The 19,198-nt window shown below is 41.3% G+C and overlaps 1 protein-coding gene across 1 annotated transcript in view; it reads right to left on the minus strand.

The window, feature by feature from the left end:
* Positions 1-19,198, minus strand: part of JARID2 (jumonji and AT-rich interaction domain containing 2) — a 210,241-nt gene that overhangs the window by 21,089 nt on the left and 169,954 nt on the right. Inside the window, exons 6-8 of the mRNA XM_063403007.1 lie at positions 14,210-14,439; positions 5,572-6,589; positions 939-1,441 (exon numbers count right to left, since the gene is read on the minus strand). Of these exons, the coding sequence (XP_063259077.1) occupies positions 939-1,441; positions 5,572-6,589; positions 14,210-14,439 (1,751 nt within the window). The remainder of the gene's footprint in view (positions 1-938; positions 1,442-5,571; positions 6,590-14,209; positions 14,440-19,198) is intronic.

Consider the following 19,198-nt stretch of genomic DNA (forward strand, 5'->3'; position numbering starts at 1 on the left):
AGAGATTGTTTTTCAAAGGTGGGATTGAGGCCAGAGTCCCCAAGAAAAAAAGAATTTTCGGGCTGACAAATCATAACAGGCTGCAAAAAGAAAACTGATACAAGCTTTTAAAGCCCAAGTCTGAGCTCATACAGTCCCTAAATAGCTTAACAGTAAGTCATTTTGGGCTATCTGGCTTCATTTCCTGGGGATGGAAGTGAGATTGGAAGGGGAAGAACAGCATATTCCTTCACTGGGCACAGACACTCGATGCTGTATTTCTCTCAGAGTGCGGCTACGCCATTCAACACAACTCAAAATTGCACTGTGAGTTGCAGTGCCAAGTCCTGCTCCAGAGCAAGATACTGCCAAATAAAATACAGTGAAAGAGTCAGCATTCCTTTGTAAATGGATGCACTTGATATGTGGAAGACTAAGAGTCCATGTGATTGCTAGTGCTGAACAAAGTCTGGCATTGCAGATGAAAATATTGTTTGCATTTCAATTTGCCCTTTCTAAATGTAGTAGTATTTCTAGTGATGTTCGTTTTGATGTGCAGCACTACTTCACTCACGGAGAGATTTGCAAGAAGCAGGAATGAGAAAGCAGAACATTACTTTAAATGTCACTAGAAAATGAAAATACAATCTGTGTCTGCAAGGATAATTGGGCAGAGATACTCAGGGAACCTCTCACAAGGAGATGAAGGGGGGGCAGAGCCCAGTGCATTTTGTTATGACACTAACAAAAGCCTCCCAGCTTTTCCAGACATCCTGCAAGAGCCAGGCATACCAGGATAAAGCCACCAGACTGCCTGGCCATGGTAACCATGGTAAGTGCTGCCTCGGGGCTGCCACTGCACCCCATCAGCTCCCCTCAGCCAGCTGGGTGTGCACCCAGACACCACCCACAGCACCACGGGCTCCACGAGACAGACCAGGCAGAGCCAGCCTCATTACCTTGTATATACACTTGTGTAAGTCGCTAAGAACTCCCTCCTCCTCTTCCTCCTCGTCCTCCTTCGTGGTCTCCTTTTCCTGAGCAAAGAGTCGCCGCCTGCCCGTCTTCAGTGGGACATCGACCTCTTTTAACTTGTTGCGGAAGCCATTTTTGTGAACCACGCCATTGATGAGTCCATTTTTGGGCTCAAACCGGGGCAAGGAATGGAACTTGTAGGCATTCTCTGAATGTCCCTCCAAAGGTCCTTTCCTCTTCTCCAGGATTTCCTTTTCCAGCAAGACCTCCTTCTCCAGTTTCTTGTGCTCCTCGGGGGAGAGGGAGTCATAGGAGAGCAAGTACTGGCAGTAGGCTTCTTGTAGCTTGGCCAGCCTGTCCTGTGCAGTTTTGGGGATGCGCAGCATGTCTGCCAGCTTGTTCCATTTCTTGAGGTCAGTCACTTGCTGCATCCCCCCCATCTCGTTGATCAGCTGGACGAAGCAGGCCAGGTCGAGCTCGCAACCTCCTGGGGTCCACGCGTGCCAGGCAGCAGAGGAAGGGAAAGGGAAACACAGGAGTAGATTAGGAAAGCTGTGGTCAGCTCACGTCAAACGTGCTACCAGGCTGAGCACACAGGGGACATGACAGCTCCAGACACCTGGGCACCAGAGCAGAACTGTCCCTCTCTTGTATGCCTCTTGCTAAAGAGAGGCACGCACCACTGTTTTGCCAGCTTAATTCCTTCACAGGCCATATTCTGCTACTCGAAATAGCCTTCCCTATGATTCAGTTTTTGCTCTACTCCTTGAGTTTCATGCCCTTTGCTTTGCAGAGCACCCCAAGCCATCTCCTTGACATGCATCTGTGCCCTGGTCATTACCCAGAGGCTTGGCAGATGAGAGTTGCCCAGCTCTGTAAAAACCCACACACCCTCACCCACCATCAGTCCCACATCTGGTTCATGCCTGGAATAAACAAAACCAGTGTCAAGCTGGGGTACTGGCCATCAGGAAGACAAATATCTATCCCTTCTGGAGGTGAAATAACAGTTATCTAATATCTGCACAACACCTTGGACGAAGTTAGTATTTAAAAGGAGCACAGTAACATTTTTAATTTCACTACAGGTAATAAAATTCATATAAAAACCAAAGGGAGGCAAGGGGTTGTTTAGGGTTGGAGACTGCAACCACATAAAAAGTTCCAGACACATTATTCTTCCAGTCTGAGGCCATCCATATTTTATACTCCATTCTGGTTTTGTATGTTTTAAGATGACTAGCACATTTCACACTCCAGTTAAAAAAAAAAAAGGGAAAAAAAAAGATTATACAAACTGCAGCATTAAAAGCAGCCAAATGGATGAGGAACAATAAAAGAAACATCATAAATACTCTGAAAGCACAGAAATAAATCATCAGTGGAAAGAGTGAAGAAACAGCCCAAAGACCACCTACAATTCAACAGGGTGCTGTTCAAGCAAAAAAGAGAATTAATACAAAACCAGTGTCAACATCTCTGCCGCCACACTGTCTCCCCTTTGCCTTTTTCTTTGAGAAAAGTAAAAACCATTATGCCATAGCCATTTCAGAGCACTTAGAAATGCTACTGCAACAGAAGAGGGTAAGAAGCAGCACTATGGTAAATATTTACTGTAGGATGCACAGCTACATCAACTTAACTTAGATCATCCTGCCTGCTAGCACAAGCAGTATTGCTTTTTTTAAACTACCCTGTGCTGCATCTCAGATGTCTCATTGCTGATTCCAGTCTTCCTTCTTCCCTCTGCTTTCCCCTCTTCCACCACTTGTGCCAGTGCAGTGATGAGGGAGGCTCAGCAGCGTAAACCTGTGTGCAGCATTTTGGGACAATGGCTGCGACCGAGGCACCAGAGGCTGCTGACATTTATACTGCCCACACAGCACGAGGCAAAGGTGCTTGGCTGCAGACAAAACCAAGCATAAGGCTTTGAGCAGAACTTGATAAGGGTGGAGGCAGCACCACGAGATGGCACATCTATCCTATTTAGTATATTTGGGGATGGAGTGGGGGAAATTTTAAAAAGGTCTTGAGGCTGAGAAAAAGTAAACACCAATGGGAGAAAAAGTGAGTTTGGAAAGTTTTCTTTCTTTCTTTCTTCTTTAGTCTTCCATACATAACATAATATAAATGTAACTTTCAAGATGGCTTCTGTTACTTTTTTGGGCAGTGGTTTCTGGGTGCAGGCCACATATTAGCTGAAGGTGTAACTCAAGATGGCTTTCCATGCCAACAGATTCAGCAATCTACATAAAGTTGGGTAACATACTCCTAGCTTGGAAAGAAGTGTGGCCCAGATTTACCATTATATGTTTTCTCCAGAACACACCCAGTTTAAGGTCCTAGTTTCAGCACTGTTGAAAATTCAATTTTCTCCCACATCATGGAATGATCACTCATAATCACTCCACAATATTAGAGCTCGAGTAGCACTTCATTCAACCAGAGCCTACAGCTAAGGTTTGCAAAATGCTCTCAATTATAATTCCATTTCACACAGTCATAACTTTTGGAAGCATTTATATCTCTGATGTTTTCCAGGATCGACCTAAGCTTGCTGCTTAAACTTTCCTTGAAAGATTGAAGGAAGGAAAGAAAAAAAAAAAAAAAAAGGGAAAAAACCCAACAACAACAAAAATGGAGTTCTAAGCTATTCAAAAGCACCTATACCAAAATGGCTTAAATAGGAGATCTGGCACGTTATGCAGAAGCAGTATTTAACTTTATTTTTTAAATTGCCTTAATTTCTCTAAGATAGGAATACTTTTAAATTGCTCATTTAAAAAAAAGAAAATCTTAAATCTTCAGGTATGTGTTTAATACCAAATGCTGGCACTACACAAGCCATTGGCAAAAATCCCACTTACTTCAATGGAAATGTGATTTGGCTTGGAGAGAAGGGCTAGGTATGCATGTCTACCTAAATAAGCATGCATTTATCACCACAGATTATTTTGTACGTTTCCTGATAGAACCAACAGATTTTTCCTCTTTGTGCACTGATGATCTCCAGTTTCTTTTCTCCATTTTGTTTTTGATTTTAAACACAGGATAGGTAGGAAATTGACTGCAGAAAGGATACATAGGATGCAAATTTGTAAGAGACCACTGCTCGCTCTGGTTATATGGCACCCAGCAGAATAGAATCCTTGCCTATTCATTAGGCTCTTAGGTGCTTAAATAATACAAATAATTACCAGTAATGCCATCTTAATGCCGAGTTAAGGTATTTCATTAAAAAATTAACATTGTTCCAAGAGTGTTAATCGAGCTGTCTTGCACATTTTCTTCTCTCTCTTGCCAATGTAAATGTAATTCATTATTCTTTTCTATTAGCATACAACCATTGCATACATTAGGCATACAAAATGTTCACTTATTGCTGCTTGAGTGATTTTAATTTTCAGATTTCCTTGAACGTTTTTGCATGGCTATTGCAGCAAAGCTCTTACCCCTCGTTCCTCCTTCTTAAAATTTTGTTATTTCTCTGCTGAGCCCTGCATCAGCTCACCATAAAGTCTGCAATCATTTTGTGTGCTTTTTAGGCATTTTCCCTCACTTACCATATGTGATATAAAATAAAGTTTAAAAAGGAGGAGGCGGGGGGAAGGAAGTGTTGTGGATTGTTTAAACAGAAAAGCGTGTTCTTTAATCCAACCAGCGCCAAGAGCTGCCTCGGGTCAGGTAATGCCTCAAAGGCAAACTCTAGCCTCCAGTCGCAAGGTGCAGCTCCTGTGAGCTTGTGACTCAAAACACCTCAAAAACAAAGGGAAGAACTAACAAAAATTAGAACCACGGGTTTCTTACTCTGCAGTGGCTGCAAAGGCAGTAGAGATGGAGGCAGCTCATTCAATAGTTCATTTGTATGCTGCTGTTGTCATGTTTTTACAAACTATTGTCACATTTTTGTCACGTGTCATATCTGACAGCAGACCATAAACCAAGAATTCTGTTAAATAAGTGATTCTCACTCAGGCATTAGCCCTGGCAGACACCTGCTGGGAGAAATAATGAAACCTCCATTTTGCAATCAACTACATTTTACTGCCTATTCTTGACACTTAATGGTTGTTAAATGTCAGCAGGTCACTGCAAATTTGTGATTTTAAGTGTCTGAGTACCCAAACACAAGTCAGTTCTGAGATATTTTCTTTCCCCTTTGGTTAAATGTTTTTAAAGGAAGAGGCGGGGAGAAAAATGTATTAAAGCCTGGCAGCATTGCAACCTGTTAGGAAAACATCTTTGGAAAGGTCCAAAAAAATATTCTGAGAGAACCTTTAAACCAAGGCTATCAGTATACACGGTCATACCACGCCCATAAGTAAACAGCAAGGAAAGAAGAAGATTCTGAAATCTGCAGACCATGGTCCCACGGAGTGGTTTTTTTCCCCCCGGGTCAAAGAGGGAGGAAAACAGCAATATAAAGTCGCCCTGGAAAGAAAGCTCTCTGACAACCTACCTGCATCGTACCTGGCCAATGGAAAAAGAGAGAGAGATTCAGAGCTCTGCAGTGTTAATTGAACAAGGGTTTGGTTAAGCATAAAGGCAAACAGAGCATAAAGTCATATACGTACATTTACAAGCAGTGGCAAAAGGCCAAGGAATCACAGCCCTTACCTATGAGTGGGAGTTCATCCATGGTAATGCCCTGAGATTTGAGGTGCTTCTTGATACAGGCCAGCCGCTGCACGTTGGGTCCCCAGCGCCTGCCTAGCTTGTGTATGTGCTGAATCTGTGTCACAAACCGCATTTCATCATTTAGCTTGCACTCAGGTCTCCAGTCTGGAGGAGGAATCACCCTGCACATCCCATACTTCTCTACCTGAGCTCGGACTGACTCAATGTATATCAGTGGGTCATGAAATTCCTTGGTGGAGGGCCTAAGGATGGGAATCTCCCCCAGCATCCCCCACCCAGACTTACTACTGCCCTTTTCGTGCTTTCCCATTGAGTCTTGTGGCTTGTGCAAGGACTCCGCTTGAGAGGTAGAACGATTTTCACAGGAGGCATTTTCAGTTTTGCCATGTGCTTGTTTCCCTGGCGTACTCTTTCCAGCAGTGGCTCTTTTTGGCCTATTTCTTTCCAAACTCTTCTCTGGCACTTCCTTTCTAAGGTGTCCATTCAGCAAAGGCTTTTCTACTGCTGCCTTTTTGCTGGCAGCTTCTGCCAAGTTGACGGCCCCTTTCATTCTCTTGGTGGGCGACTGTATTTTGTCTATGTGATTCGTCTCTTCCAGCCTCCTCTTCGAATTGCGCAGCCCCTCCCTTAACTGTCTCCCCACCTCCTTAGTGCATGTCTTTTGGTTCAACTTGCCATTGACTTTTACACCATTTACAGCGGTATTGTTAGACTTGGATGCTCCAAGGGATAGCACCTGTTTGCGGGTTTTTGCATTGCTACTTTCTATTTTCCCTGAGATTGTGTGGTTGACAGGTGAACTGGGTTTGTGGTGATTTAGTTTGGTTTCCTTGACCAGTTCTTTCTTGGCTTTGGTGTATGTGACAGTTCCCTTTGTCACTGTTGCAGTGTACTTCACAGTTTTGGACGGTGAAGGTCTGACTTCTCTCATCTTTTTGGCACTGGCTGCATTTGCACTCGGAGATGACATTCGAGTGACTCCGTTGACTTTAGAAACCTGAAATGCCAGAAGTGTTGTAGGAGCAGCAGAAGGAAGGAAACACAAAACAGAAAAGTAAATCAATCATGTGACCATACAGCCCCAGTTTCCCATTTGCTAGACAACCATATTCTGCAGTCCTGACTCCTGGCCCTGTCATACAATCTTCACATAATGGTTTGCACACAGGCAAGAGAGGGGACTAGGCATTTATAAGAATCCAATAAAATAAAAATGTGGGGTTTTTAATTTACCAGAAAGCCCCCAGTCTTGCTTTCAGAGGGTACAAAGCCTCTGGCATTAGGAAGGGTGAGGTCCCTTACTTCCATTACCCCCTTTCTTATCTACTAAGAAAACCGTTGTGGGATTACAGAACACAGATAGTCTGATTTACAAACTAGTACCTTCATTACCTCTTTTTCTGGCCCTTAAGGCACACTCTCTCTCTCCCCCACCCAACTTCCTTTATGTGCACGCACATTTCACTATTTCTTAGCAGACAAAATAGGCACCATATATTGTCTACTCTAACTGGAATCTGCACATTTGCAAAAAACACACCGAGATTCAAATCAATTTACCCTCTATCCATGCATATATATAAAAAGAGATGTGGAACATCTTATGGACTCAACAGATCAGCATGTCCATGAAGGATCCAGTCTGTCATACATATTAAATCTTGGGCGGCATGTTGTTGCTGAAGTTGATAATTCGAAATTTTAAACATGTATACAGTAGTCCAATATATTTTTTTTAAGTTTGGTGTTTGGGCAATTTTGTTTACATATATTCTATTAGATCATATTGTGTCAATGCAGCTTAGAATTGCAGGATTCTGCTGCCTTCTGTTAGACATTTAAACCCAGTTATGAGACTAGAATTTGTATTTTAACTACAAGATGTGTTAAGGACCAAAATCAACCCCCATCTAGAAAGGGAATTGAGATAGCTCAGCACTGCCAAAGCAACACCCCACTACTAAAAAAACAAAGTTCAAGTTCAAAACTCGACGTTCAGCATTTACACAACTTTAAACATTGACTTCTCGCCTCCTTAAATGACTGTGGGCACAGAAAAACACACCCAAAAGTCAGAAACATTGATAAAAGTGCTCAAAGTGAAAGCACACAGTACAATCACCCCTTATCAGCACTAAGGTGAGTAATACCATTTCCTGCAGAGTTGTAATACTTTCTCTGTGGGATTTTGAAATCCTTGCCAAATCAGTAAGCATGGCGGATTCTCTCAAATAAATGCAGGAATTGCAGTCACTTATAAAATAAGGATGATATAAAATCGGGATCAAATACAGGCTGAAAATACTGTGCTGTGGTCTTGCATACAGTGACTTGTGGAAGGGGAACCTGAAGATTCTGCATACACACACATACACATGGGTGTTTGTGAGCATGTCCTCGGTACTCCAGAAACTGGAGCAGGAGAAATGATCTTTTAAAAACCATCCATATTCTTGTCCTTCCTGTGCCGGCAAGGTAGAAACACTTAAGGAAAATCCAGTTAACTGATGACATGAGTTTTTACCTTGAGCTTTTCAAAGATGTATGAGGTATCACCTGGAAAGCAAACACTTGCAAACAGAAATGCATTTACCCATTTCCCTTGAAATTTAAGCAGTACTCCATATTTGAAATGCAGGCCTGGATTTAACTTTTAAAGCACTTTTTCATGCTGCAGAACAGACATGAGTAGAGAGTTGCTGAGACATTGCCTCTTGCCTGCAGCAGTCACAAGCGTTGAACATCCCTGGATTTATAAATAGCTAGGAACATAGATTACAGATTTCACCTAGACTAATGGAGAAGAATTGATTGAGAGCTGGAAGGGGAAGGTAATCTGGGTGACAGTGATCATGAAATGGGTTTTCATTTCTAAGATGTGACAACACTAGAGAAAGAATGACAGAAAAAGCACAACTTAAAAAAAAAAAAAAAAAAAAAAAAAAAAAAAAAAAAAAAGGAACAAAAAAAAAATCCCCAAAACAAAACAACAGAACGGAAAAATCCACCTGAAAAAAAATCCTAAACAAAGCAATTTCCACTCAGAGGAAAGGCATAAAGCACAGGCCATTATACCTGTTCACAAAGTTCTTTAATGACTGGAAAATTAGAAAATGATCACAGTAAAAAGTGATAACACAACAGTTGTGACTAAGGGCAACCCTATAGGAAAAGGAAAAACCCATTAAAATCAGAAAAGCCAAGGAGCTAAAGAAACTTCAGTTAGCAAGAGACTAAAGAAAAAAATTGTAAATACCTTAAAAATACAAGATAACAAACAATCGAAGACATAAAGCATCACACAAGGAGGGAAAACAAATAGCCTGACTTAAGTGTTTCTGTTTCTTTTGCATTAACCTTCACCAGAAGTGTCACTGACTGAATATTTATCGGGTACAGAACATAATCCATTCCAGCAAAAAGACTAGGATAGCAACCCCAGCAAGGTAGAAGATACCTGAATGACTTAAGCAATGGCTCATGGAAATAAGCTGGGGGCAGACAGTCTATCTAATTTCAAATCCTAAAATAATTCTGGAGCAAATCATCAAACAGTTAATTTGCAAATACACAAATTATTATAAAATAATGTTAATAACAAACCAACAAAATCTATCCAAGATTTTGCCAAAATAGCAAATCAAGCAATTTAATCATCATCTGGACAAACACCTGGCTGAGCAGGTAAAGAAGCATCTCTGCTTCAGCAGGATTCCAGTCACTATCCCTGGGACTTTCCATCAAACTCCGGAGACACATCCCAGACATAATTACTCCAAAGTGGCTTCACAAGGGACAAAATAAAATCATCCTCAAGAAAAGTTTTTATTGTTATAGTCACTATTGTCCTGGGAGGGCATTTCATGTGTTTTTCTGCAAGGACTTGGCTTTGCCTTGGTTCCACCAAGTATTTTCATTATTATAAAATTTGAGAGTGAAACACACCTGGAAGGAAGAGGCTGTAATCACTCACAGGACAAGATAAAAATCAAAGGCACTCCTGAAGAACCTATTTCAGAACATTTCTACAGCAAGAGGAAGTGCTATATTTAGGAGGCACAAAGCATATACATGTAGGGGAAGAATAACATTTGGGGATCGCAGTGAGCTGCAAAATGCAATGGCAATACAAAGCGCACAAATCACTTTCTGAGACCTATTATTAAGGATGTTGAAAGCTAAGGCAAGGAGCACAGGCTTTCCTAAGGAGGGCTGGACCCAACACTGGGGCCACACAGTGAGAAAAAATTAGATAGAGGAGCAAGTCTAAAAGAACACAAAGTGCTCAGGTATCTGGGAAATAAGACTGCTGCTGAAAAGCCAAGGGAGGTGGTCTTACTCTGAAAGAGATCACTATGGGACAACTGTCTTCTAATGCAGAAGGAACTCTTCTGAACAGAGACAGTAAATGCTCTTTCCATGTTCACTGGGAAAAGCAGGAGGAAAAAAAAAAACCTTTAAATGCCTACAATGATCTGAGGCACAACCAGGAAAACTTGCTCATTAGTAGAAAAGGAAAACACTGGAAGAAGCTGTCAGTGGACATTGTGGAGTCTCCTCTACAGGAGGTTTTCAGAAGGTTTCAGGATTACTGTATTACTGTGCTGTCAGGTATAATCAAGACAAAACCTCAGTGTGAGCAGTCAGGCTGCATGGAGGCACCTCGTCACTCCAGCCTACTGATGATTTTTTCTGAGGAAGTCGTGACCAAAAGTCTCAAGGGCCACCCGGGGCACTCCTGCCGCAACAGCTGAGAACAGGGGCTGAGAACAGAACTTAGTAAAGTGCTCATGGAAAAAGGCAATATCCTTGCAGCTTCTCCTACTCAAAGCAAAACGTGTCATAAGCACCATCAGCTTTAAGACAAAACCTCCAATCCTAGATGGTAATCACAATATTTTGAATTTTTTATTCAAACTTATCATGGAGTCCAACTGCTAAGTCCACCACTAAATCACGTCCATAAATGCCACTCCAACAGGTCTCTTAAATACCGTCGAGGGATGGGGACTCAATCACTTCCTTGGGCAGGCCAGTCTAATACCTGACCCCCCATTTTCAGCAAAGAAATTTTTCCTAATACCCAGTCTAAACCTACCCTGGTACAACTTGAGGCCATTTTCTCTGGTCTTATTTCTAGTTATCCAGAGAAAGAGACCAACTCCCACCTGGCTACACCCTCCATTCAGGCAGCTGTAGAGAGCAGTAAGATGCCCCCTGAGCCTCCTTTCCTCCAGGTTCAACAGCCCCAGCTCCCTTTGACACTCCTCATCAGACTTGTGCTCCAGACCCCTCCACAGCTCCATTGCCCTTCTCTGGACATGCTCCAGCCCCTCAATGTCTTGTGGTGAGAGGCCCAAATCTGAACCCAGAGTTCGGTATGTGTGGCCTCACCAGTGCTGAGCACAGGGGACAGTCACTGCCCTGCTCCTGCTGGCCACACTACTGCTGACACAGGCCAGGATGCCATCGGCCTTCTGGCAACCCAGGCACTGCTGGCTTCAGTTCAGCCACTGTCGACTAGCAACCCCAGCTTTCCTTTCATTCCAGATCTGTCTGCAGGGCCTTTCTACCTTCAGCAGATCAATACTCCTGCTCAGCTGAGTGTCGTGTGTGAACTGACTGAGGGTGTCCTCAGTCCCCTTGCCCAGGTCATTCATGAAGATGTTAAACAGGATTGGCCCCAACACTGAGCCCTGAGGAACACCATGAGTGACCAGCTGCCAACTGGATGTAACTCCATTCACCATGACTCTCTGGGCCCAGCCATCCAGGCAGTTTTTAACCCAGCTAACACCCATGAGCAGCCATGAGCAGCCTGTTTCTCTGGAAGAGTTGTGTAGGAGGTGGTGTCAAAGGCTCTACTGAAGTCCAGGGGGACAATGTCCACAGCCTTTCATTCATCACCTAGGTGTGTCATCTAGAAGGAATAAAGTGACTGACATTAGCCTTACATGATCCTAGGGATATGAACAATCTTATCTTTACTTTTCAGCTATGTTCCCAATTTTGCTGACTTATATTTGTGTTCAGATCACTCTTTTCTCTCCTTTACTGAACACTTGCCCTTGCAGTAAAACATGCAATGACAGATTTTAAATTTTCTGGTCTTCATAAAACCAACCCAGGACCAGCACCGTCTTGCAGCAACTGATTTGTTAGATTTGAACTGGTCCACTTACACACCTCTGCACAGCACCTAGGATTCAGCCTCCAAAACCATACACAAAAAATAAACAACCTGCTAGATAGCAACCACGGTGATAAGAGCAACATTAGTGACACTGACAACAGTTTTGGTCCCAAAAAAAATCTAAGTTACACAACTGATCTTGAATTCATTCATAAAAACAGTTCTGTGCTTAGGAGTTGTGCAGAGGTAAATTACCACATTACGCCAAGAGAGGGCCCCATTGAACCAAATTTCCTTTGCTCACAACCCTTTAAAGTAGGAAGACATTGGAAGACGGCAAAGGAGAAAGCAAAGGAGATAAAGAACCTGTGACAAGTGCAAGGGCACACCAGAATAAGGACAGATAAACAGAAACAGGAAAAACGTTAAAATCTCTGGTAATTTCTAGTGTTCTGCCTTTATTTTCTGTAAGGCTTAACAAAACAAACAAACAAACAAAAAAAACCCCATGCAAATGCAGTGATCAAGGAGCAAAAATATAGTGGAAGGAGGAAGAACACGTGGCTGACAACCTGGGAAAAAAACTTCCTTGTGGAAAATACTAAAAAAGTCAAAGACTCAGGACAACAGCAAGAAATTTAGCAATGCCCTGTAACTGGTAAGTCTAGGATTTTGTACAAAACAAAGTCTTTCTGTCAGGCAAAACATATAATCCACCTTTAATTAGTTAGAGTCACATTTTCATTAAAATGTGTAAGAAAGTATTTATGCTACTGTGGGTTGCAGAAGAAGAATTAAGTCCCCAACTGTTTTTTTTATGAAGAAAAAAGAAAACCCACATCATCTTGACTTATACCTCCCCCCCTTACTTTCTGAAGGCTGGGGACCACCCTTGCTGATGTGTCCATGTGGTGTGACTGCTGGCTGTACTGCATTGCTTTCAATTTTTCTCCATTGTGTCTCACACAATCAAAACCATTTAGTACTCTACGGAGCAAAACCACTTGGACTGTGGACAGAACTGTTCTCCACTCGTCTTTTTCCTTTCAGAACTACCTTCAGAAGTGGCAGCAGTTGACTTTCACAAAAGTTTTAACCAACCAAACTCTGATGATACAACTTTAAAGCATTTCACACAAGAACTGCATTCTTATGTTTTGGGAAACTTGTTCAACACCATGCTCATGACAGAGCAAGGACCATAAGATACTGCTAATCACAAAGAAGAAAACCAAAAGGATGCAAAAGCAGACATTCACACTGATGCCTAGATAAGGGCAAATTCTCATGGTGGAATAAAGAACTGATGTCTTACAGAGGTACAGACACAGTGTAAAGAGCCTTCAGGATCTCAAATCTGATTTAGAAGGTAATACAAAATTGGTGGAGGCATTTCAGTAGAACTTAAACCACCACTGAAACATACAGCATTGAAGATTTCCTCATAAAGAGTATCACTGTTTTTCTTTTTGCCATTTTTAATTTCCAAGCCTGTGACTCAGAGGTGCCATTTAAAGGCCTTGAAAGGCCTCTACAAGATAGCAATTCCAGCTCCACTGAAGACCAGGTCAGCTTAAAGAAGAAAAATCTTTACGTGTCAGCAAGTAAAGAATGTCTTCAATCAGCCCACTGAGAATTCATCACTGCAAAACAACCAACCAACCAACACCAAAAAACTCAAGCAAACAAACAAAAAACCAAAACAACCCAATGAAAAAAACAACCAAATCAACATCCCCAGGTTCCCTCCACCAAAACAAGGCCCAAAACACTGAAGTGCAGCAAGCTCTCTGTACTGCACTTGCCCTGGTGCAGGTACTCTGCTAACCCAGCCCCTCCCTGAATAAGGAAGTCACAAGCAATGAAAGAGACTGGTCTGCTGAACTTTCACACTCAAATTCAAGTTAGGTTGAAACAAATCTCTAGCTGAATTTTTTTGCTACCTTTCAAGCAAGTAACATGAAACCCTAAAAGGGTCTCCCACCAGGAACCTCTGTTGTGAGGGAGGTCATATTTTGGAGCACCTTCTTTATGAATCAGGCAAAACATTTTTCCCAGACTCTGAGATCTGTGCTGCCCATGTGCAAACCAAGGCACGTGAGTACAATGTCAGGTTCTCCAGAACACCAGTGAGCCCCTGAGATAATCCACACAGACCAGCTCCTTTTTCCATGTGCTGCCAGTTTTGGCACTGTCAGCACAGTGTGCCAGTCAGAAAGGTTTCATAAACAGCAATGTGAACTTTACTCTTTCATATGAATATACCAGATAATAAAAAGACAGGGTTGCAAAGCACGCTTTATCATACTGACTTCCCATGTATATATTTTTCTTTTTTGTTATCACTGAAAATTAACTCCTGCTGCTCCAGAGCGTGTTTTTAATGATTGCCACATTGAATCTACACCAAGCAGTGGAAAAAGGAGCTTAGAACCTTAAAAGCCTTTGTTTCCTGTTTGTCCACAGCAGAGTACAACTTCTTACCTGTTTCCTTAAGTCCTGAGCCGATCTGTGAAGAGCGTGGTGGTTGTTAGCCGGGAGCCCTTTCGTAGAGGAGCCAGTGTTTGTAGTAGCGTGGTGATTAGCAGCAGCCTGGTCTTTCCGACTCTCAGCCTTATGTTCGCTGTTCCTCTCCTTCCCTGGGGTGGCCTCTTTGCTTTTGTGTTTCTGAGCAGGTTCTTTCTCCTTCGATGATTTGCTGGACCCATTGAAAACTAAGAAGAGAGAAAATCAGGTTATTAAGGGGAAAAAAAAGAAAAGAAAAAGTATGCAAGACCAAACACTTAATTCAAAACATCACAATTTTCTCTCCTCTCAGTGTTGGATATTTAGTGAATGCCTTCTTACGTCTAAAGTTACATCAATATAGAAATAGCACTATTTTGCATATTTCTTTAGATGAACAGATTTACTGAAGTATTTCCTCTGCTTGTTAGCAGACATTATCTTCAATATCCAAATTAAAACATACAAGGTATATTACTGTTTTGACTGACCTAGATTTAGAATTATGAGTTTGATTTTTACTTATGACAGTTTTAATTATCTTTCTTTGCTCTTGCAGTGAGGGAATTCTCAAACATAACCTCACCAGAAAAAAGATTTATTTTTATACCAATGTAGAAGAAAGGAAACGTTCCATGAAGAAGCATGTTTTGTTTCCATCAATACCCAAACTGCTGAATCAAACTGACAGCAGTTTGCCTATAGCAGACAAGCTGCAAATAGAAAAAGGTACTTCTGCAAAGAAAGGAAAATACTGAAACCATTTTGGAACATGTGACATGAGGTAACACTGGGACCCATGCTGAGCACCATAATCTTTAAATGAAGGGATAAGAAAGTGTGCAACAGCCACCTTAATTTTTTGTACAACAAATATTATGTGAACATATACAAGCAAGTTTTGTTCCTGTCTCTCTGCTGAATTTATTTAAGAATAGTCACTGCTCTTCTGTTGTCAGGGAACATGAGAAGCTAAAGCTAAAACAAACAAACAAAAAATATCATCACATTTCTCTGCTTTGTTAATTAAAAATGTGCTGAATTCATCTAAGTGATGCCCCCTGCTCAGTGGAGCACTTGACAGAGGTCCACAAGGGTTATGCTCCAGCACTCACAATGGCAAATGCCCTCCTGCCTTTTACTCTTGCTTTCTGCCCTGTCTTTCTTTGACATGGTTCAGGAAAGGATGCAAACAAGAAACTTCCTAAATACTAAATCGCACAACTATGTGAAGATCTTATTTATTACACACAATATACACTGTTTGGGAATAGTAACTGAAGCATGAAGTTACTGTCTTCTTGCGAAATGAAAGCCTTCTTCTATCACTAAAGATGATATTCCTACAACACATACCTTCTTATCCAAGTTGTGAAGCTCAGCTGTCTCTACAGATGTAGAGTATTAACAGCAGGAGCAGCAGTAAGAGTAGTAATTAAAAATCCAACAATCCTGCTGGACAGAAGAGAGGCAGCTAAGCTGCCTTTGAGCAGACCCTACCTCCAAACCCTTCCAAGCAGCTACCCAGCTTGCCACAGCCGGAACCTCAACAAACTATTGACAGATTTGATTTTCAGGTCACTTATCATATTTGCAGTTCCCTTATCATACTCAGTCAGACATAAGTGTTGAAGCAGATTACTTAAAAAAGAAAAAACTTGCAATTGCTTTTCCCCCTCTCTCCCTCCCCACTTCCATAAATGAAGTAAGAATGAGAGGAAAGCTGTCAGCAGAGGAGTCGCCACAAATTTCCCCATGGTTTTGCCACTCCTGAGCTCAGGAGCAACTGGTGCTGCCCCAGCCAGCCAAGGATTTCTCAGTGATGTCTGCAAAAATCACGTAACCCTTTGTGTCTCGTTTGCAGTGATGGAACCGATAATAACTGCTAACCCCTCTCAGGAAGTTCATGACAATACATTCATCCTCCTTTGTAAAGAATTCTCACATCAAATGGAAAGTGCTATAGATGAACAAAGCATGACTATTTATTTTTAATAAGACATAGCACAAACAACCAATGGCAGCTTTGTTAATATGTATTTTATCATTTAGAGTGATATCTTCCTTTGAAGGGAACAAATTGTATATACTGATCTGCTCCTACGGAAACATTTAAGTCAGAGAGAATAATTTTCTGTAATCAGTTGCCACTTTAAAAACCAAAGATTACTAAAACAGAAAACACAGCCAAAAAGCCAAATTGTGCACTTCTCTGATTCACCAAAAAAGAAGAAGAAGAAGAAAAGAGCAAACATGAGACAAGGTATATTTTATGTGCAACAGCTCATTAAATTTAAGTGTCGTGGGAACCCTGCCAGTTTTACCCTCTGAGTAATTATCTTTTGTCTTAATTTGTAAGATTCTTGAAAGGGGAAAGAGAGAAACAGGAGGAAAAAAATGTTCAGTCTCACAGGAAAAGCTTTAAAAGCTTAAGTCTGAAAACACAACAAATGGAGATGTAGATGCAAAACAGTTTTTGCCATGCTGTCTTCTAGTTAAAAAGTAGATGGTATCAGTTTCTACAAAAATCAGTATTTGTTTCTTCCCAACACCCAGATTACTGTTATTTCCAGCTATAAAACCTTTCTGCAATAGTAAGTTCTGAAAAATTCACAAACATACGATGTGAACAACTATCATAATGTTGACTTGATTAATTACAAAATGCTATTGCAAGCCAAGCATTTAGAGGGGGAAAAAAATCCCTGAGACTATGATTTTCCTCCCATCTCACTAAAAATGTTGAAGCAAGTTATTTCCACAATAAATTTATTTAATACAATACAGAATTAAACTCTGGCCCCAACAGCTAGTTTCAAAGACGGTTCAAAGAAAAAATAGATCACAAAAAAAAGACCACTTCCCCCGCCCCCAATCTCATTGTTGAAGAGTAACTAATAGTAAGACAGCAACACCCACTTCTCAAAGAAAACAATAACCTCCAAAAACTCTGCATTAAATATTACTGAGATCAAATCTGATTAAACAATGACATGATTGCTAATTCTTTTGTGCCTTCTTATGCAGCAAATTGCATTCTCCTTCATGTCTGCCAGCTCTTAAATATTTCTGAAGCACTCAGAAAAATCAGGAAAAAGGTGTATGTTGTGCTTTATGAACCCCAGAGAGATGTGTTCCAGGACAATCTCCCATGTTAGAAATAAGTCTGACATGCCAATATCCAATGTTCTGCTCCCAGTCACTTTAGTTCCTTGCTAAAGGGTAGTCAATAAAGGTTTCACCCTTGAAGCAGTAATTTCATTAAAAGATAGACAAAAACCCAAGTCCAACTTGCACTAGTGGTAAAATTTGCATTCGTGAAGCAGAAATGATTGGTAATCTTGAATTATGATTATTTTATGCTACCTTAACCAACTCTGTATTTCCAGAACAGCTTTTAGTTAAAGGTAAGAAGCACTACTAAGAAATAATTAAAAGTCTAAGTAAATTATTAGTGTTCAGACACTCCAGATAGAATAAATGGGCATCATTATACTCATATCCATCTGAACGCTTATTCTCAAAATGCTGCGTTCTCCAAAGCTATTATTATTATTAAACTGAAACAATAAGAGTCCTACAGTGAAATACTTGTGGGTCTTTTGGTTAGCAGTGATGATCAAATGCAAAGAAACCGAACCACTACATTCAAAACTCACGAGCACTGGGGGTTTTTAAACCACTAATATAATTTATGGCAGCAGAACAAAACCTTATGGCAGGCGTGATCCCCACGGATGCATCACAGTGCTTCCTGCATCAGGGGAACCAGACCCTGGGCACCAGTATTCACCCAGGATCCCATACTGGGACTTTGGGGGATCTCATTTCAAACTGTGATAAAGAATCCCTCCACAAACCAATGCAAACTGTGCAAATTGTGCCTGGATTAGGTGCAGCTTTAATAAAGTCTAAAAAAATTTTTGGTAAAGTAAAGCCACAGATGTGCTCAATTACTACAGATTAACTGAGCATTTTACTACAGGAATTGACAATGTAGTGGGCGATAAACATAATATGTTTTCAGCAACTCTCGGAAGTATTCCTACAAATTAATTTGCACACAAACACTTCACAGGATACAGCCAGCCAGCCATTCAGAAGCTGAACTATAATATGTACAATAATCAAGCTTTCACTGTGGAGGCAGCAGAATTACTGGACTGGGTTCAGTCAGCTATTGACTCTGTGGACAAAGGTTTTCCCAAGCCCTCCTGGAGGTTATTTTTGCAACTGATATGCTTTACACTTGAGCTAACTGGGGAAGTTTAATATGGACTGAACCCTTTTGCTGTGTGCCAGTGGCTGGGAGATGAAGGCATGGACCATACACATATACATGTGCTGCATGTTGCAGAGCTTGCACTGCAAAAAGCAAGCCATTGCACATTCATAAAACTATCCAGAAAAAAAGAGGGGAGACAGAAGTGAAAGGGAGAAGTTTTGTTTTTAGAAGGAGAAAAGGGAACCTTGCCAATATTGTGAACCCGAGCCAGCTATTCCAGTGCAAACCTCATGTTGTTACATAGATCATGTTTGGGAAGAGATGTAGTATTAATCAACTTTCTGGCATGGAGTATCTGTTACTGTACAAAAACATTCTTGCTCTGGCTTTAATTCAGTTCTAAGTCACTGTGAAAACATTTATGTGGCTCTCAAACTGCGTTAAAGGACCCAGGCAATAATTCTTTTCCCCTCCCAGAGGAACTAAAACAACCTTCTACTTCCATAAAACACAGTATTTTAATACTGCCAATTGTTTTCCTTAAATGTTGGGTATGTTCTGACTTCCATAAATCACTTCCAGGGATAGAAGCTGTCTTCTGAAGGCCCTCAACATGCTCTGCCTACTCAAGAGTCAGGAGCAAAGGTGTACTTCAGAAGGAAAGGCTGACACCACATCATATGAAAACATGTAGTATTGCTGTTTCCACACCTCCCAAGCCCTAATGCAACACCACTCAATTT

Source organism: Prinia subflava, chromosome 1, assembly GCF_021018805.1.
Source record: "Prinia subflava isolate CZ2003 ecotype Zambia chromosome 1, Cam_Psub_1.2, whole genome shotgun sequence".
Classification (NCBI taxonomy): Eukaryota; Metazoa; Chordata; class Aves; order Passeriformes; family Cisticolidae; genus Prinia; species Prinia subflava.